The sequence below is a fragment of the Gobio gobio genome (assembly GCF_949357685.1).
Source record: "Gobio gobio genome assembly, chromosome: 15".
Lineage (NCBI taxonomy): Eukaryota > Metazoa > Chordata > Actinopteri > Cypriniformes > Gobionidae > Gobio > Gobio gobio.
Genome location: NC_137108.1, coordinates 27,797,260 through 27,818,501, shown reverse-complemented (window position 1 = coordinate 27,818,501; position 21,242 = coordinate 27,797,260). Strand labels below are relative to the sequence as shown.

Below are 21,242 nucleotides of genomic sequence, written 5' to 3'. Positions count from 1 at the left end.
CAACAAACACACTTTGTCACTCATAAAACAATGACCTAAAAATCACTAACAAAGGGTAGCATTACACGATGTCTTTAGTAAAAAATTCTTTACAAATCAAGAATGACACTTTAAACTGTTTGTAATTCACTGCAGTTTGTTACATTTTATTCATGTTTACTTTACAGTACAAAATTATTCAGTTTCATTGGGGAAAATGTAGGAAAGACTAACACCTATGTGTGTGTTCAGCTACATCATCTAATTGTTTTGATCGTATTTAATTTTTTTAGATTTGGAATTTTAATACGTTATTACTGTAGAAATGTAGCAAATTGCTGTCTGATTGCTGTTAGGCTTGAACTTAGGTTTAACATTTTTGAAAAGATTATGTAAAATGATATGTAAAAGAGTAGTAGTCAGATTTTGTGCCAAATGATTAATGATCCACAAAAATGAGTGACCCAAGTATAAAAAAAAAAATTAATACATTATTAAAATAAATTATGACTTACTTTTAAATATTTTATTTATTATTGATCAGTGTTTCAATGGTCACATGGTTTTGGTTTATAAAATAAAGTAAGGTTTATATTATTTGCTGTAAATCTTTGACATTATGTGTGTGTGTGTGTGTGTGTGTGTGTGTGTGTACAGGAAAGAATGTTGTTAAATATGGTGTGGGTTTGTTAAACTAACGTGTGGGTTTGAGGATAAAGTGGGTAGGGGTGTTTTTTTTTTTTTTTTTTTTTTTAAATGGATAATCATGGGTTCTTCTTCATATGGGAAAAGTCTAGGGGTTTTGCTTGTTCACCTATATGTAAAAAACGATTCATTATTGTCTGCTCCGTGGCATGGAAAACCGAAAAGGTCTTTAGGGAATTTATCCATGGAGCGGTAATGCGTGTACTCTGTATCTCAGAGTTGGGTTACATAAGTGCCATTTACTTCTGGTCACTGCGCATATGTATCCCAGTCCTTCTGCTGCTTTTGCTTAAACTGAAGCATTACATCAGTCTGCACTCCATCAGTCTTCTTGCTGCAGGACAGAGAGTGACTGGAATTTAAGATGTCACATCTCATAATGAACATAGATCATTGTATGGTGTCTGCTTCATATTGCTGTTTTCATTTTGACCTTTATAACTGTCTGTTGAAATTGAAGAAGTTTGTTGTATGGCAATCCAAAACAAAATGATGGTATATTGTAAATGCCAAAAGATTTGCTATTATCTTGCCCTCTGTCTCACTCCAGTGGACCTTGACATTGGGAAGAGATAGAAAGTAATTTCCAGCAGCTTCACCTGTGACACATTATCAAAGACATGCACACTTACACAATGCTGTTATAACAATGACCCAGCATCTGACAAGGGCACACCTGCTCGTTTCACGCTCTGACGTCACAGCCTATTTCTGGAGTGAGATGCTGTCGACACTGACCTCCTCCTGCATTCTGGAAACAAAACAACACTGATCTTGTTCTAATTTATAAGCTTTTTAACGTGTATTCACTGTGGGAGCAGTGGAGTGTATTACTATACACTAAAGCTATAGTATAAAACAATGCAGGATATACTACATTTAACTTACTATATTGCCCCAGGAAAATATTTTATACATCAATGATGAATAGTACTTTAAATTTTTTTAAATGCTGTCCAGTCATGAGATGAATACTTCAATCATATTGGTAGAATAATAAAAAATGATTTGTTCGGCGTAGAACAGGGCACTTTTGGGGGGTTTGGAATGAATAGTAGGCTATTTAAAAAACAACAACAGCCAAATACTTTAATTTGTAGCTTTTTTTTTTACCTCACTGAATACCTTGTAAATATCTATCTGATATATGTTCTGTCTACATCTATTGTGAATATCTATCTGCTAATAGGCTCTACAATGGGATACTCTTTCTTTATTGGCATCAATGGTTTCATAAAGAATTTGCTTTGGATATCAATGTAAGTTGAAGACCATATTAGCCAGTGCAATGCACACTATTACTGTGAAATATATACAAACATATCCTACAGATATAATCAACTTAAGGGAAGAAGGGTTTTAAAATCTTTACAAAGTTGTGTCTTTTTAGTGGTCATCCTTTTCAGAACTGAACTTTGGCAGGAGCTGCCTAGTGATTATTTGATGAAAGACGAACATATTTCTGCTTGTAACTCACTAGTTATTCAAAAGGAAGACATCCAGCTGGGTGTTTTGCTGCACCGCAGCGTTGAAAAAGTGTAAGTACATTCATTACTTTCTGCCCAGTTCTGTCACAGACCCACACTAGTTGAAGGGCGCCACCATGAGCATCACTGTTTAACAACAGACTGATTATGCACTCGTAAAAAACGGACCATTGGTCCTTTAAAAAACAAACAATAGCAGCAATCTCTTGATGCAACAAATGCAGTGGCTTTAAAAGGGATGTTCCTGTAAAAGATGAGAACACTTTACTCCCCTTTAGTCAAAAGGAGCGGCGTGACACAGTACAACCATACTCCCTTCAGAAAAAGGAGTTTCAAGCTCTTCAAGATTTTGTGTAAGCCCCTGGGAATTGAGCAAAAACGCTATCTCTGGAATTTGTGGAATTTTGGGAGAGGCTCGTAAACAGCCACTCATTATCGTCATTTGCCTCCCATGGCTTCAGGCCACTAGGCCTACTCAAGATCTAGGCTGTCAGCACACAAAATCTGATTTGTTATTTTTGCCTTCTGAATGTGATTACATTAATCTGCTTGTTAAGTTGTGACATAATGGATACTGTTTCCGGGACCAAGCCCCTACTTGTTTCAATTGAGAATAAATCTTAACAGCCATTTAAAGGATTAGTTCACCTCAAAATGAAAATATCCTGATAATTTACCCACACCCATCTCATACAAAATGTCCATGTCTTTCTCTCTTCAGTAGAAAAGAAATGAAGTTTTTTGAGGAAAACATTTCATGATTTTTCTCCACACAATGGACTTCAATTGCAACCTATATGTTGAACATCCACATCAATACAGTTTCAAAGAGCTTTGAAGTGCTTCAATTGGTACTGCGCGATCCCAGCTGAGGAATAGGGTCTTATCTAGCGAAAAAAAAATCTCTTACTTTCTAAAAAAAATTCAAATGTTTATACTTTTTAACCACAATTGATCTGCTGGTCTGCAACGAACCAGGCATTACGTAACGTACGTTGAAAAGGTCACGCCGAACGTGGGCGGAAGTACCGCCACATTGTTTAAAAGTGTGGAGAAGGAGGATCGTTCAAATTGTATTGTATGTTGAATTACATATTTATTATTTAATTTATCATTGTTTGACCTGTTTTGTTAAAACTGTAATTTCTTTAAGTTCATCAGTGTTCAGGTGTCCCACGCAAAACAGCGTGTAACTATGGAGAAGCCTTCCACCTATCGAAGTCTGCCCAAATAACCACACCGTTGGAGGTGAGAGAATTGTACAAAGAGGGTCAGATTATCATCGGAAAGGTGTTCCAGAAGCAGAAGTTTCTCTACGAAAGAATGACACGTTAACTGAACAACACGTCACAAGGTCCCAGACTGATTCAATGAACAGTGCCCACATGCTGCGCTGAACCACAGGTAGAACACCTGAACACAATCACCCACCTGCTGAGCCCAAGCTACACACACCTGGTGATACTGGTGTGTGGGTTTGACCCAACTGATCAAGAGGCGGACTGAAAGACTGTGAAAACTTGCATAATGCGAGATTGTCTGGTGGAGGACAAAGGACACTTTTCACAGACGACGTCCCACTGAGTGAATCAACTGAGAATGGCCTTAATTTATGTATTTCCCTTCCCCTGAATTTCCCCCATCTTATTCCACTTCATGCTGAGAGATCACTTAGAATTCACCCAAAATCTGTATGATTTAAATGTCAATTCTCACTATACAGTATTATGTGTTTGATATCGTTTGAAATGTCTCAGTGCGACTGGTACACAAATCTCGTCCCCACAGAAGTATACAAGAAGATAAGAGTTTTTAGAGCTTAGAGAACTTTTGTTATCAGATGTTTCCATTTGAAAGAGGTTTCGGTCTGGTCTGAGCTACTTAAAGCGATGTAGCAGTGAGTTCGGGGGGGCGATACTGTAACGAGGTTGGCCCGTAACGCGGAGCGTCTTGACGCTCCTGTGTTATGTAATATTCAGAAGTCAGGTATCAATATCTTATTCTTTGCTATAAAGTATTTGATATTATGTATGAATTATCTTTGAAATGATTATGTAATTGGCATTATACATTACCTGACTGTTAATAAATTGTTACCTTTTTTAGATCCTTTCTGAATTACTCTGTAATTATTAACGATCTCTAGTACGGAACGGTATAATTGAAACAAAAGGTTAAAACAGAATGATTAAATGTGTGACTAACTATTAAATATAAATGACCAAATAACCAATTGGCACTCTATCCTAAATACGAGATTATGATAAAATGGAGTCCAATTAAAGATAAATTAGAATTAAATCCATTCCAATCACTTGCATTAGTACTGTTACAACTCATTGAGAACATCATATTTCATGTAGCCACCCACAGCCTAACTACAAGGTCTACACTTCACGATAATGGTAACCTCAAAAATTGACATAACATAAACTCTTTTAAATGTCAAATATAACTGAACATCAAACTGTAACTGGTCTTTCCCTTCACTAAAAAACACATTAAACAGCACTTAATTTCAGCATTTACTCTCTTGATCCATCCCTATGCAAAGCATGCTGGGAACTAGAAATCCACTGCCCAGTTTCAGTCAATGCAACAGAAATAATCATGTAGTCCCAACACAAATGGTTTAGGTTTACTTGTCATTTGAATTGCGTCAAACTAAAGATTTGTGTTGTTTTCTCTTATTTCATTTAAATAAACTGAGCAAACAGAATAATTTTTGCAAACTTTGGAAAGATTCGCTTCACGTTTGGATAGAAACCCAGCTAATGAATGAATATCTTGTTTTTTTTCGTGGGTGCTTGATCACAGCAATAGTAAACCATAATGATCCAATTAATACCCAATGGACAAGATCAAGTCCCGTCCAATTATTATTATTATTTTTTTTCTTGTTTGAGAAGCGGTTTCACTCGATTAAATGCAGTGCTGGGTACTTACAAATTGTAGTCCGTTACTGATTCCATACTATAGACCTCCGGAGCTCTATAGTTAGTAATGTAATCCATTACATTACACATTTTAGGTAATCTAATCTGAGTACTTTTAGATTTGACCTAAACCATTTATCACATTGATTTGAATAGTATAATCTTGTATCATATTGATATAAAATACAAAGAGAGAAAATATATTCCATTATTTATCAACAACATAAAGTGCATTAAACATTGAGTCAGGGTTTCGTACACTGGGGTTCGTGAAAGAACTGCAGGGTGTTTGTGAGTTTAATGAAAAGCTAATTAAATTATAAAATTGTTACATTGAAATAAAATTAATTTAAAAATTAAATTAAAATTAATCAAAATAAAACTTACTACCTAAAACCTTACTAAAAAAGATGGCATGTGATCATTACCTGACTTGCAAATGTAGATCATTGACTTTATTATTAACTTATTACCTTAAAATCTCAGAGGGTACTTCAAGTAAATGGGTCAAAAAGTTTGTGAATCCTTGTATTACATGAAAACAGCCGATTATGTGAATTAGTTCATTTTTAATGCATTTGAAAGACATGGGTCCAATACATGATTAAATGACTCTCTGAGTGATAATTCAATTATTGAGTGATTAATCAATAGTGTTCATCAGTAGTTGATGGATATGTTGAAATGTTGTATTTGGCAAAACATTTTTCCTGTCTCTATATAGTGTTATGTCAGCTACTAAATACAGTTTTGTCCTGCTAGCATGCGTGGAAGTATTTAAAACAAGTGTGTTACAAATAGCCCCCCGTTAGATTGTGCCCCACTTGCCAGAGAAAAAAAGTTAGGATCATGATTTTTTTGGTAGCGAGTGTATATTTGTCCGAAAAAATCAGACTCACAGACAGATTAGCGAACCCAAACAGTAGTTTAATGCACAGATGAAATAATGGGACTATGCAGGTGAGTAAATGGTAGATAAAGAGTTACTAGAGTGATAGCCGATGGATCATTTGTGGTTTTTTCACTGGCGGTGAGTGGTGTTGATGGCTGAAGAGTCTGGATGGAGCACACACCTGGGTGAGTTTACAGGTAACACTTTTCCCACAATAACACAGGCACAAAGGAGTTCACAGAAGAGATGGAGATATTCAGGATTCACAAGGTAAGTAGAGTAGGTAAAGAGTCTGTTTTCACATTCAAGGCCAGACAATGAGTGATTGAGAGGTGTGTGATTTTGTTATACTGGTGATGAGGAACAGGTGCCAGTGATTAGAACGGATTAGAACAGGTGCTAGTGAGCGCAGTGTGGGTGTGACAGTGGAGCCAGGTGTGTCCGTGACAATATTAGCACCATTTTTTGCTTGCTTCTGGGATATGAGTCTTTGGGCCTGAAAATAGTAATGCGTGACATCACACTTAAAGGCCCCCTGAAATCTTAAATCACAAGTTTTTTAGCTTTTAGTATGACTGTTAGCCTTAAGGTTAGGAATAAGCTGGTGTGTTCCAAAACTATGACAAAATTAGCATTTAGGAGATATAAGTCTCTCACTTCCGTTAATATGGATCACAGATTATGACATCACTGCGGACTTCAGCTTCTCATCACATCTTCTGTCCAATCTAATGCTCTCTAGAATCTGAAACATCCCGTGGCCGACCCCTAAACTATAAATAGACGCTGAAGATGCGACTGAAATCGGTCAGTTGTTCACACGTTTACTATTTTCTACATGGTGAACGGCGCATAGCGCACTATATATGCGATCGAAAACGATTCAGATGTAAATATGCTTTCAGTTGAGGCGAATGAAGTTTAGTTTCACGCGCACCGCCGCAACACACACACCTCTGGTCTAGACTAGAGACACGAGAGCAGATCATATGCGCAAGCAGGGGTGTAGCACAAAATCCTGGGCCCTATGCATAGGCAGTCCTGATGGGCCCCCATGTTCCATGTTAAAATATATTCCAGACTCCTCTCCCTAGACGGGGCCCTGGGTAGTCAGGTCCACTTTTCCCCCCACTACCACGCCCATGTGCGCAAGTCGGCGCGGACAACGAAACATATTGGACCCATTTAAATTCTGCACAGAATGCTTTATGTCAAAGCGATATGGAGGAGATTATGATAAACGGTTAGAGATTAGGAGGAAACTGTGGCTTCACCAAACAGAAAGGCTCTAGTCAAACTGTGATATTAACGAAACGCTATTGGCTGTTTTAAAAAAGGGGAGGAGCTGCTTACATCAACATATTGAATAATGCTGCATGTTTCAAGGCAGTGGAACTGCCTTGAAACATGCAGAAATATGTGGGATACCACATATTTCAGATATTGAAATATGTGGTATCCCTCCAGTAGGAATGGCCATCGTGGCTACATGCAGTTATGGGGAGTTGGGGCTTTTACCACAAGATTTGAACCCCCTCCCCAAAAAGAAACTCATAAACAGTCAAACTAAAAAAAAAAGGTTAGCGATTGATGGGTTTTAAAAGTATGGTATGTATATTGTGTATATACACAGAATCAGGCAAAACATTATTATTAAACAAAACATTCCTAATATTGTGTTGGTCCTCCTTTTGCTGCCAAAATAGCCCTGGCCCGTCGCGGCATGGACTCCACTAGAGCCCTGAAGGTGTGCTGTAGTATCTGGCACCAATATGTTAGCAGCAGATCCTTTAAGTCCTGTAAGTTGCGAGGTGGGGCCTCCATGGATCGCATTTCTGACTCTCTTTCTCTCAATTGGGAGTAGCTACCACAATTCTGAATTTAGCAATTGTGAGTTTATATCTCACAATATGACATAACTCGCAATTGCTAATATCGCACAATTCTGACAGAAAAAGCAATTGCAAGTAAAAAATGCGCAATTATACATTTTAAATTATGTAGCGGAAATAAGCTTCCATAGGAAACCATGCATTATGAGGGCACATGAATTTAAAAAAAGTGCCCCGGATAAACCATTTATAATAAATAATGCAATATTTCATTAAAAAAATAAAAACTGTCAATTTTGATTTCATGGTAACTTTAAGAGCATATTCTAAGTGTCCTCACAGGCAACGTTTTGGAGACATTGCATATGTGCAAACGCCCTCAATAGCCTACATCTTCCAGACGTCTCTGTGATGGTTGCACCCTAAATTTTTCCAATTGAAAATCCTTTAAAGGTCGATCCCTTGACTGCCTCAACCTATTATAGGTCAGAGGTCTATGGTATGAAGCAATGATGACTCCGTGAGAGTTGGGGAGGAGTCTAGCTCCGCTACACAGGCGCGCGTTCGAACATCACAAAATATTTACATGTACGTGTGTGATGTCCACAACTAGGACTACGGGCAGCGCACAGTTTGAGAAATAGCTTTTTAAAACTTGAATAAGAAGAAATTAGACTTTTGATAGATTTTAGAAATCACCATATCACTCATTCTGTAGACATTTTACCGTTACTTTCGTCGAGCGATTGCTTCTTATTTGCCTCAGGGATTCGTTAAAACTGGATTTTTTTCCCTCTCGTGTTGAGCAGTGACGAGCTGGTAAGACTTTCACGCGCTGTGCAGTTTTTTTTTAAAAATAAGTTAATTCAAATATTACTTCTGTTAACGAAATATTTCTTGCATAACTACCACATGGTTCTTTGTAAATGCTTATTTTTTGCAAGTGTGATTTTGTTGTTCTGTTGCACGATATTGTGATTTGTACAAAAACAGGTGATTTATAATATCACGTGCCGTTTATATACACGCAGCCTTTTAATGCATCTTTTAGATGTTTGCTCTTTCTTTGTTTAGCATTTACAAGAATGCAGTCTTGATTAAATCGGCAGCTGGAGCACGTGATCATCTATATCACATTACCACTCCTTGAGAGTTGTTTTGCAGACCACGTTGTAAATCACCTACTCCGAAGAAGTTTTACTGTGCTATAGGATTACGTTAGTAATCTCCTATGTTAATGGAGAGAAAGCTTTCCTGTGACCACCAAACAATTCAGTAAAACCCCACGGATGGATTAAATGGGGGAGGGGGTACTGTGTCTTGGTGTCAGAATTGTAAGGACTCCTCCTCCTCAATATTTATTCTGTGGAGAAATATTTTAGTGGCACATCTGTACAATAACTGTACTTTACTGTGGTTTCTGTAAACAAATGAATTGGGTTTTAATGTTCAGAGACCACCTGAAGGCGCAGAGCAATATTGCTTATCAGACGGTGTATTTAAGTGGGTTTGAGATTGGCATTATCTGGTATGTTTTGGAGTTAGAGCTGAAACAAACACTTATGTCTGTCAGCCACTTACCAAATGTTATCCGAAATGCCACACCCAACAGGCATGTTTCTTTGGGCTCCTTATACCACCGTTTTTAGGTGGTCCTCCAAAAATAGAGCCCTTTTGCCGTTAGCAACAGGAGACAAACATGCTGGGAACGAATCTTTTTTTGTGCAGGTCATTTTCAGCTCCTAGACCGTGTCTTAAAGGCTCCATTTAGTTGAAATCACCTTTTATTTTTTTCTGTGGACGTCTATTGTTTAATCGTAATACAAAAGACAACACTTGTCCTACAAACAAAGTCAACTGCCAGGATTTCTCTTCATGCTTGAAGTGATTTGTTAATTGGTCAAATTAAAAACTTCCATTTGACACTTTTCAAGTAATATGAGAGAAGTGAGACGACTTTAGTCAGGTTTTGAAAGCTTCCCACAAGAACTGAAGTGTGCGTGTGAAATTTTACATGCATTCAAGACAGCCCAGTGTCTCACACACTTGCGTGTTTTTTTTTTTTTTTCAGACAAGATGGAACTTTGTGTTGCTGCAGTGTTTTTGTCCTACTTCGCTCCAGCTCTGGGTGAGTGCTGATGCTTTTGTTCTTTATTTTATATATATATATATATATATATATATACATTTATTTTTTTATGGGCTTACAGACACCTTCTCTACTGTTGTTTTTATATAAACTAGAAGTCTTCCTAAAAAAACTGTTGAAGAATGTAATTAGATCGAACAATATATTAAGTGTTATAGTCCTGCATAGACTTTCCTTTAGAGATTAACGGTATGTGTGTATGTTATGCAGGATCAGCTTTTGGCAGGGAAATGCCAGGTAAGTGTTTAGACTAGAGGGTTAGTGATGCACTGCGATGTGAGTGATAAACAAAGTTGAATTTCAAGTTTTTCTGTGCTTCTGTTTGACGCTGACTTGTATCAAGGCCTTTTCTGTTTATTTTTGTTTAATAAAACCTGACTGCAGCAGTTGCACTTGCCTGTTTTTCTGCTGCTGGAGCAGTTTGTGCAGTTTTGGCTTTACATATTGTTGGCACGTTTCTCAAACGATTCCACCGTGTCTTGTTTCTGCTTATTACACCTTTCCCCGAAGGGTTTTTCTGAAAAGCTCATGAAGGAACACTACTCTCGCACCACAAGGCTTCAGACTTTTTCATGTGCCAATGCGTTTCATGTTGTACCTAACCTTGGGTATGTGCTGTTCTGCTACTCCATCCAGTTTAAACAAAATGAGACTACTTACGATTGATTGACCTTGGACAATTTTAAGTATTGCTGTTGGAATGTTTTCTATTGAGATTTGTCCACTTTTAAAAGATTCAGTACTGTGAATCAGGCTAATCCTTTGGATTTATGGGAGAACTGTTACATTCTCAGACTCTCAGACACTTATTTTGTGCTGCTGCCAAAACAAACATTTGAATACAGCACAATTTTAGCCAGACTGGCCAGTGTGCACTCATGTAAATACAGCACACATAATCATGCATGCAATAGTTTTTTGTACAAAGCTTTGCATCAATGCTTTGTCCATTGTTTTTGAAAGGGTTGGAGTGAGAGAGAGTGAGCGAGAGATCATTATGGATAACCAAAGTCTTAGTGAGACCATTCATAATGTTTAATGGGAGATTTGGAGCGATGCTTTCAACATTTTTGTTTACAGAGAGCAGCTTCTCTGAAAAGACTCTTTAAAAACATCTAGCTCTATTATTATTCCACTGGTAAAATTGTGACCTTAAATGATCACATAATTCTAAAGTAATAAATAATTCTAATAAAAAGTCTTTGAGAAGAACTTAATAAACATGTCAAAATATTAGAGAAATATTGTTTCATTCTCTAGGGAACTTTTGGAGAGATTTTTTAAAATTGTTTCATTGATGGTGAAGAATATAGCGATTTAAGGTGTCTTCAGAGAGAAGTGCTTAAAATAGTTTAAAAATATATATATTTTTTTAATCTAGCATAATGAAATTAAGCGATTCAGGTTGGCTGTCACAGTGTCAGCATTTCTCTTGTGTTCCATGCTTGTTCCCATGCTTTTTGAAGATATTGCTGCCATATTTTAACTGTTTTATGTGTGTCTGTGTCCAAACATGTTTACTGTTGAAATGTAGTGTGCACCCATAGTGTGTTAACACCTGTATTCAGAGCTGGGTAGATTACTTATAAATTGTAATCGGTTACTGATTACAAATTAAATGACGACAATTGTAGTTAGTAACGTAATCCATTACATTACATAACATAATTTGATTACTTTTGGATTACTTTTGGATTCCTTTTGACCTTACTTGTTTATCACATTGATTTAAGTAGAATAATCTTTAACATATTGATATAAAAATACAAAGAGAAAGAAAATGTATTCCATTCTTTATCAATGACATGAAGTGCATTAAATAGTACATTTGTCAGGGTTTCCCCATACAAATGTTAAAAACAATAAAAATAACTTTTTTTAAAGATTTATTTTTATTTGTTTGCCTGTATGTCATGTGACCATTAACCGACATCAGGGAACCGTGAACTTAAAATTAATTTAAAAAAAAATTAAAACATCATAAAATTATGACCTACCAATTAAAATCTCAGGGGGTGCTTCAAGTAAATTATATTAGGTCAAAGAAATTTCAGCTGACAAAAAAGTTGGGGAATCCCTGCATTGCATGTAAATATGAAATTACATGAATTTGTACATTTTAATGTGTTTTGAAAGACAAAAACCTTCAAAGACATTAATGCATGGTTAAATTACTCACTGAAACTGAGTGGTAATTCAAATAATAATAACTGTGTTAATCCGGAGTTGATTAGATATGCAATGTTGAGAAAACGCTTGTTAAAAGTGAAATGATTTGTGTAAATCCAGTGATCAAATCCTATGGGTGTCAGATTTCAGTGATAGTCACATGACCAGTGGCTGTCTGTGCAATTCCACAAACCTGGAAGACCTTCTGAACCTTTAAAAACAGTGGGCGTTTTTTTTAGAAAGGAAAATTTTAAAGATAAATAAGTAGTAGTAGTAGGGAGAATCAATGTATTTTGAATATTTGACTGCCATTGTGAAAATTACATAATCCAGATTACATGTAATCAGTTACTACCCAGCTCTGACTGTAGTGCACTGGAATGTTTAGCTGCCAGTTTTATATTAAGCCGTTTTAGAATTTTAGAAGTCCTAAATTAATTCAAATTGCACTAAATAGATTGTTTTCCCCCTGAAAGCACTTAGAATAAGAACGTAATCTAAATGTTTTGTTCGTAATAGTTTGACTGGCATAAACAACATTTTTGCTTGGTTAGATTTTAATTGAAACTTATTCTCTCCCAGCAGCTTCCAAAATGGATGAAGTTCACGGTAAGCATTTTATAGTCTACAATCAATTTTACATTTAACTGAACGTCTTATTGGCTTATTAACATTGTTTTTAGCCAGGCTGGACCAGGTTTAAATATAGTGTGCCTTGAAACGGTGTGTGTTTGACACTATAAGCTTTTAGTTCACAGTTGGTGTGCAAAAATTATGGAGTCACCGGTCAGAAAGCTTTTATCCTCTTACAGTAAATTCCATACAGTATGTATCATTGTCCACAGCATTCGGATATATCTGAGAAATGGCTTGCAGATAGGTAGAGAATATTATAAATTAGATTTCACGTTTTACGTTTTGACACTAGAATGCTGTCATTATCGTCTTAAATTCTCTTGATATTTTACATTTTGATTGCTACAGTATCTGATTTTTTTTTCTACTGCTTTAACGAGTTTTGACTCTAGACATTCATTTTTTTTCTCCCACCAGAGTACGACAAGCCATTTCATTATGGTGAGTATAGATGGACTTTAGCTGCTTAGCCAGTGTACATACTTATATGGATTAAGGAAATCTCTTGGTTGACTTCATAAAGCTGATAGGGAAAAATGCTAGTACTCCTTGTTATCAATGTATTCTGAATGTACAGTCATTTTATTTTGGGAGTTACTGATGTTTCCCATACTATGATGAGTACTGTTGTATTAGCAAGGGATTTTGGGGCCAAAGTGCGTCACCCTGCTCAGGAAACATCTGGGAAGTCCGAGATATTTGCGTTTCCCCTTCTGTTTTTCCAAAGTAGATGGAAAATACTCACCCCGGGACTAAACTTCTGTAACGCACATCAATCAGAATCTGATATCCCATTTTCATTGGATCAGTTCATTGTCCATACTTGGATATATAAATGATCTGTCCCATTTATAATTAAAAGAACAAAGAAGAGCCCTTCTTCGAAAGCAAACTACAAAGTACACTACATGGCAGTTTAGTGGTTCCAGACTGTCTCAGGAAAGTCATTCTTCAGTTTTTTACATTATGCTCGGGAGATTTTATTGTTTGTGCATATTGTGTTTGCCTTAACACTGGTAAGCAGGCCCAAACGGAATATGCCAATCTTTTTTCACATTTTCTGTGCTTATTTTAGGGGAAATTTAGTAGAATTTGGATTCTGTTTTTTATTTAAAATGTGTTTTATGAAACTGAGTGTTAGGCACTTATTGGTAGTTGTAAGCCTAAACGGGAATCAAAAATATTAGCAAACAAAGGGGTGGGGGATGCATAGAACTTTGTGATTTGGTTTGTTCCAATTCTACAGATGTTCTGCAGGCACAGATTCCGTGTGCGCCTGCTACAAAAGGGCTGATTTCTGTGTGAATCTTAACTTGTGTATTGTTTTGTCATAGTACAACTTTTATGTTTTTTAATCTCATGTGGAATGTTTCTAATTTGAATTCATGTGTCATTCATATTCTCAAAATGTAAACATGCTTCATTTGTGCATTTGCTAATTGGTCTTCTGAATCCTCCTTCCAGATTATGAATCTCTGAGGATCGGTGGTATGATCTTTGCTGTCATACTCTTCTTGATGGGGATCTTCCTCATTGTCAGTGAGTGCCAAACTATCTATATGTTTTAATAAATGTCATGTGACGCATGGGATTGGTGCAAATTTATTGCATTTCTTACAGAAACATTACTTATAGCATGGCCTCAAATAGATCCTCCATACATATTCTAGATAAAGAAACCTTTCTGTATATTTTTGTTGATATTAGTCTAAAAAGTGTATCCGCGCACACAGATAAACAAATATCGGTTACTGAGGGTAGACTGGTTGCAGGCCAGCATGTCTTTCATAACCTCTAAGTTTAAACCTCTCTACGATACCCAACACCGCACCATTACTTATGGTGTTCCTTCAGTGCAGGGACAACCCAGTCTAACCCCTGACTCTCTTACTCTGAAACCCCCACCAGCCCACATAAATAACTAAGGAGAAGCTGACTGTTATACAGACCATATGAGTTGTTTATAAGGACAGTAATCTGGTTGTGTACCTATGTGAAATTTCTCCGTTACAGCAGCATGTTGCAGGAAAATGCTATGTGCAACTTGTATGTTATAATAAACCACCTTTGGTTTGGGTCTGACTTCGGGTTTGTTTCCTATAGGTCGGAAATGCCGCTGCAAAGGGAAGAAGTCAAAGTAAGTGCAAAAGAAAACGAATGAAGCTTATTTTACCAGAATGTTCAGGCTAAAGTCACGGTCAAATTTATCATTGTTCGGACAATTTTCGTGGAAGAAAATAGGAATCCACACAATTGGAAATTTCTGTGAAAGATTTACCCGAGCAGTTTTCTCTACGGATATGGGGTGCGTTCCCGTACAGCGACGCTGCTTTACCATGGTGTGATGCATCATTGAAGAAATCAACTAGATAGTCACGACTGATTCTCGAAACTGTATTGTCTCAAATTTGTCGTTCAACAGCATTGGTTAATGATCTCAAGCTGGCGTTGGAGTAATAACTTATTTTAACTAATCCGCCCGAGATCGAATTAATGCCAGATTTTTGCTATAAATTATGGACACTGTATCTGAGGTAGGGCTGTGACGGTATGGGATTTTTTTTCTTACCGCGGTTGAAGAAGCAACAAATCTTAACCGCACAAACCCACAATTTTTTCCGGTCTTCATGTTTCGTGACAGGAAAACCAACATGTTCATGTGTCTGGTTTCAGCGAGGATCTTAACGAAGTGACAATGTTGCCAGCCGCACAGAATACATGCTCCGAGGGAGTGCTCGTAGGGCATATAGGCATATATTTTCTGGCAACTTTCAATAGAAAGTTGTGCAGTCCTAATCAATAAAATGTATTTATTTCTACACCGTGCCACTTTTCGCGACCAGTGCAATGTTCACATCAATCTGTATTTAGTAGCCTATATATTATGCTCTTATTCTCCATTTCTTAATTTTTTATTTGTGTTTTTTTTGCCATATGTTGTGTGGTATCTGGAGCTGCTATAACAAGCGAATTTCTCCAGCTCGGGATCAATAAAGTCTTCTCTTGTCTTGATCATGTGAATGGGCTGCAGAAATTCAGAACATTGATTGGCATTTCCATAAGTTTTGGCCAGTTATTTACATGATTTTCTATTTCGTTATTTTGTTTCGTATTCACTTTCAAAAATTCGAATTATTAACATAAGCATATTAACAACAATAATATGAAATAAAATATATTTATGTAACTTTGTTGTTTTTTCGAATTATTGAACAGTTTTTGTCATCGTTTGCAACCCATTTTTTGTAGAATAAATTATTCAAAGTTTCAACTAGTTGCGTTTGGACAAGCGTGTTTATATCCACGGCCTGTTACCTGAAAAACAATGTTTAACCCTCTGGTGCTCTTCGGTCATTTCTGACCGGAAAATATGATATGAAACTTGGTGACTTTTCCAGCATTAGGTATGTAAACACACAAAAAAATTGGGGTCATGATTCGAGCATGCTAATTGGTCGTAAAAAAAAAGTAGCGTTCATTGTCTTCGGTCATAAATGACCGACCATAGGAAATGAATGGGAAATCTGCAAAAACACAAAAATTCTGTGAAATATTTGTGTGTACAATCTACAAATCAGCCACAATGCTGAAAAAAGTACACAGCAGTGAAGGGGTGACACTCTAAAACATCAAGAGTGTGATATTGACACATCCACTCACACACGCACATGCACACTTATACACACACACACACACACACACACACACACACACACACACACACACACCTATGAAAAACTGAACCACATTTAGAATTTCTAAAGATCACAGCTTCATCAGAATGATATGAAACTTGGTGACTTTTCCAGTATTAGGTATGTAAACACACAAAAAAATTGAGGGCATGATTCGAGCATGCTAAGTGGTCGTAAAAAAAATACTCCCACTTGTGCTCTTCGGTCAAAAATGACCACGATAGGAAATGAATGGGAAATCTGCAAAAACACAAATTCACAGAAAAAAAATCTATATTTCTAACAAAAAAACAAAAAATATCTAAAACTTTATAATAAATAGTCTTTGAGATTTTTATATATATATATATATATATATATATATATATATATATATATATATATATATATATATATATATATATATATATATATATATATATATATATATATATTCATTCAAATCCATCCAAAAAATAAATGTGTTCAAAAGAGAACTAGGGAATTCTTAAGCATCTCCATTGAGACCTATAGTAGGGCTGCTCGATTATGGAAAAAATCATAATCACGATTATTTTGGTCAATATTGAAATCACGATTATGTAACACGATTATTTCACATGACTTTGGGAATGTGTTGTATTTATTAAAAATACACCTTTCAACAATTCAATTGAAATTGTAACATTTGTTGTACTTTTTGAACTATTAAAATAAATAATATAACATATATTCAAATCAAAGTATAAAAGTTTTCACGTAAAAATGATAATCACAAATAAATAAGATCAACAATATGGTTCGGCTAGATATGCTTTTCAGGTCTAACCTTAGTTTTCAGGTACAGAAATGTCTCAAATGTAAAATAACATTGCATATTTGAGTGCATAAATTAAAGATGAATCCTATTAAACTTACAAAAGCTATTCAATCCGGATCGGATATGCGTCGTCTTTATCGACTGTATAAAGTTCACTTAAGGCATATACAGACTATGTCTGCTAGGATACTCATCAAGATGGACATGTTGACATACGTTTTGTGTGAGTTTGTCCGTTCAAGAGCAAGACTTGAAAGAGAACTCAGTATTTGCGCGCTGAGAGACGTGTGCGCGCTCTCGGATGATACATTATCAGATACAGATACATTTTCTCACAGCGCGCGCGGCTTCTCATTCGCGTCTTCAGGCACTAAACCCGGGTGACGACGGTGAAAACGACTGGTCATATTCAAACATACGGCAGCACTCGCATGCATTGAACAAAGTTTACAAAGAGAGAATTATTTGAAAAATATGAGGGGAAAAGGACGTTTACACGGCACCCCTGCTCTCGTCAGTTTTTGTTTCTTTATTAGATTGTCAAAGGTCACTCTGTGTTTAATTTTCAAGTGGTTAAACAAATTCGTGGTGTTCCCTTGCGTTGCAGCCACTACCATGTAGGAAATCTTGCACGCAGCACGTTTCTGCTCGTCGTCTGATTCCTCGAAGCCAAACTGTTCCCAGACAACGGAGTTGGTTTTGCCTTTTTTGCTCACCAAACGCTGCTGTAACTGCCCTCCTTCTGCCATCTTTACTCGCGCAGAGTTTTTAAATTCCAGCGGATGATATGCACACGAGACTCCCGATCTGAGAAAGTTTGTGGCTTCGGGAGGGGCGGATGAGCGCATGCGCGTTTCATTCAGAACGCAAGGCAAAATAATCGTTTTTTCTCGATTGTCCTATTTTGGTGATCGTTGGGAGGCAAAATCGAAATCGAAATTCGATTAATTGCACAGCCCTAACCTATAGTGATTACACCCTTGGTTGCATGATTTCTTAAATAATTCCAAAAGAGGGCGCTAATCTGCCTTCAAAAAAAATTGATTTTTTGAAGGCCTAGTCTCTTATTTTAACCTGAAATACTGCAATAATTTAAAAAAAAAATTGTATAATTTTCAATGGCAAAAATAGACCATAATTATTGCATAAATATTTAAAAAAATACCATTAAATCATCTCAAAATTAAAAAGACAAAATATTGAAGAAAAATAAATTGCATTGGTTTTACTGGGTGGAGGAATTTTAATTATTAGGTGTCCGGTCACTTATGACCGGGAAGACAATCAATGCAAGCCCCTAAACGAAGAGCACCAGAGGGTTAAATAAGAATCGAAGTTTAGCACAACTCATCAGAACTAAGAAATTACTAAAAAGGCTGTATTGTGCATGCCAGGCCAGTAGTTGGAGATGTCCCTGTCAAAAAACACCCCACGAACATGTGATACGCATGTGCATGATGTCACCGTTTTAACAAAATCATGTTTTTTTTGTTTACATGGAGTCGTTAAAGGCATCACTTTCAAAACCTTGCACTTTGAAACCCGTTTTCAAAAGCTTGCGTTTTCAGGCCTCCAAAGCACTGTTGTCATATAAATGAACAGGCAAAATGCATTTAAAAAGTTTTCCGTTTTCAGTTGAAAAGTGTTGTGTAAACATACCCATAGTCCCTTTCTTACATACTAGAGCATGTACGCACATGCACACTCATCAAAAACGGCGCTTTGACAAACTAAAATGACATGTATATGTGTGTACATTCAAAATAAAAGGGATTGTACTGAATGTCATCTGGATGATTTTGCTCAAGATAAGAATTAAGTCCACATGTCATGCAAATAAGAAACTATATTTCTAACCACATGGCGAGAGCTGTCGTTCCAACCGCACAACTTTGAGATGCTGTCTGTAAATGTTTGCTGGAACATGTTTCAGGAACCACCGACTCCTTGAATTATGTTAATAACGACAGAACTTGCAAACATAGTAGGCTAACGATGCTTTCGGGAAATGCACCCCTGGTTGGTCTTGCTGATTTGTCCCGTTGACCAACAGAAAGCGAATTGCTTTGACACTGAATTCTGTGTGAGCTGTGCTTCATACATTACTTCACTGTTGACAAGACAATGGACCTTTTTATCACCGAGATTTCGCTAATGTGACCACACCTTTTAAAGTCAGCATGAAACAGAAGTTTTAATGGTCTTTTCCTCCCCATTGTGACACACGTTGGAAAGAAACTGCTTCTCGTATGAGAAAAGAATGTAGGGGAGGACTTGCTTTTGTCCATCAGGAATTGATTGGAGGGTTGTGGTTTGCTATTGCTGTGCTGTCATGTGAGTAGGGTTGCATTTTCCGGTAAATTTCCCAAAAATTCTGGAACGTTCCTGGTAATTTTGCAACCCTACTTGTGAGTGACAGGTTGTCTGGTCAGTAAACACGTCATCGGAGAAGAGAGAGATGTCATTGCAGAAAGGAGGGGGAAATTATTTTGATTAAAGAAGAGGGCACAAATTCATTTATATTGAATATTGCAATATTCCAAAAACAAGAATTGATCATTTTTGTTTTCATGCTGACTTTAATAACGCTTCCAATAACAGACTGCGTTTTTCAAAACCTAAGTAGATTATAGAACCATTTGCGATCAACTTGGCTCACAATGCTTTTGAGAAATGCAGCCCGGATCAATAATTATACATTTCAGTATAATCTCCATTTATTTCTCTGCTGTTCAGAAAAAAATATTTTAACTTGTCGCTCTTGTTGTCTTTTTATCTGCTTCACAGGCCAGTGGGACTTGACACAGAGGCAGCCAGAGGTGAGAATGTTCGGTTTTATTTTGATTCATGACACTTTAAAAAGAAACAGATATTCACTGTGTTTTTTTTATTTATTGCAGGTGCAAAATAAAGTAAACAGAGGGAACGGAGAAACAGGTGACACTGCCTCCTCTTTTGGATTTGTTGTGATGTTATATATCCTGCATAAATGTTTAGGACTGTATATCATTGCTGTCCTTTGGTTCCTTTTGACAGAAAGCATGGCTTCTTGAGACGAATCGTAATCAAAACTGGCCATTTGGAAGAAGAAAGGGTCACTTGAGGTTATAGTGCTAGTGTTTACCACAATTTTTTAAATGTATATGGCAATATTTCTTTGTCTCTTGGATACAATGAGTGCTCCTTTTTAAATCGAAAAGTAAAAAAAAAAATGTTTCAATAAAACTGTTGATACACCGCTAGAACTACTTTACCATAGTTTAGCTAATTCAGCAGGTTGTTATCTGTGAGATTTGTGCCAATTTTGTGTCATGTGCATTTCAGTTCTGGTAAAGTTTATGAAATGTGTAGTATAGCAGGCCTATGTGTTCGTGCTCAGTAGCTAAAGGAAATAGCAGGCATTTTATATATTTTGTAAATTGTCCTTCCAGTTTTGTCACTTTGCAGAATTAACCATAAAGCTGTACACTGTAGTTGAAAATAAAGTGATTTCTATGGAATGTCTGTTTAAGTGTCATCGGCAAAATGATGTAGGCTAACAGTTATGCAAGATTTGTTCTTGGCATCTGCCCTGGTCTGTCTCTCGTGTTCAGTGCGTTATAAATAGTTGACCCTGTTATTAGTAATATTAGTATAACTAGTTTGATCTTGCAGCTGTTTCGATGATTTCAGTATTTAGATTATGAAAAAAAAAAATCTGTGGGTCTCTGGAATATTTAATTCTAATTGGTCTGTAGAATGAATGTTGCCCATAACAACACAACTGCGTGTCGTATTGATTCGCGCTTTTTTCTTTCAAATCACCACAAGTTGGCGCCATCTTGCGATTCAAAGCCATTACTACGACAACAAATGCTAATACAAATGGCACGGGAGGGGATGAGGACTCCCAAATGAAAGAAAATTGTGAAACTATCAGCCTGAAGAACAAGGAAAATGCTAAGGGAACACTTTAAAAATAAA

At 36.5% G+C, this 21,242-nt stretch overlaps 1 protein-coding gene across 11 annotated transcripts in view; it reads left to right on the top strand.

Annotated features, from left to right (window-relative positions):
- Positions 1-20,783, top strand: part of fxyd6l (FXYD domain containing ion transport regulator 6 like) — a 30,755-nt gene extending 9,972 nt beyond the window's left edge. The window contains exons 1-10 of one of the 11 annotated variants that reach the window (XR_013818041.1): positions 8,382-8,650; positions 9,903-9,959; positions 10,191-10,217; positions 12,732-12,758; positions 13,203-13,226; positions 13,648-14,324; positions 14,889-14,922; positions 20,067-20,098; positions 20,180-20,216; positions 20,316-20,777. Coding sequence is in view for 10 of the 11 variants with exons in the window: in XM_079837022.1 (XP_079693148.1) it covers positions 9,908-9,959; positions 10,191-10,217; positions 12,732-12,758; positions 13,203-13,226; positions 14,250-14,324; positions 14,889-14,922; positions 20,067-20,098; positions 20,180-20,190 (282 nt within the window). In the remaining variant the exon portion in view is untranslated. Of the gene's footprint in view, positions 1-8,353; positions 8,651-9,236; positions 9,360-9,902; positions 9,960-10,190; positions 10,218-12,731; positions 12,759-13,202; positions 13,227-13,647; positions 14,325-14,888; positions 14,923-20,066; positions 20,099-20,179; positions 20,217-20,315 lie in introns of those variants that run through there. The other 10 variants (XM_079837019.1, XM_079837024.1, XM_079837023.1 and 7 more) reach the window with 10 other exon arrangements.
- Positions 20,784-21,242: the final 459 nt, after the last annotated feature.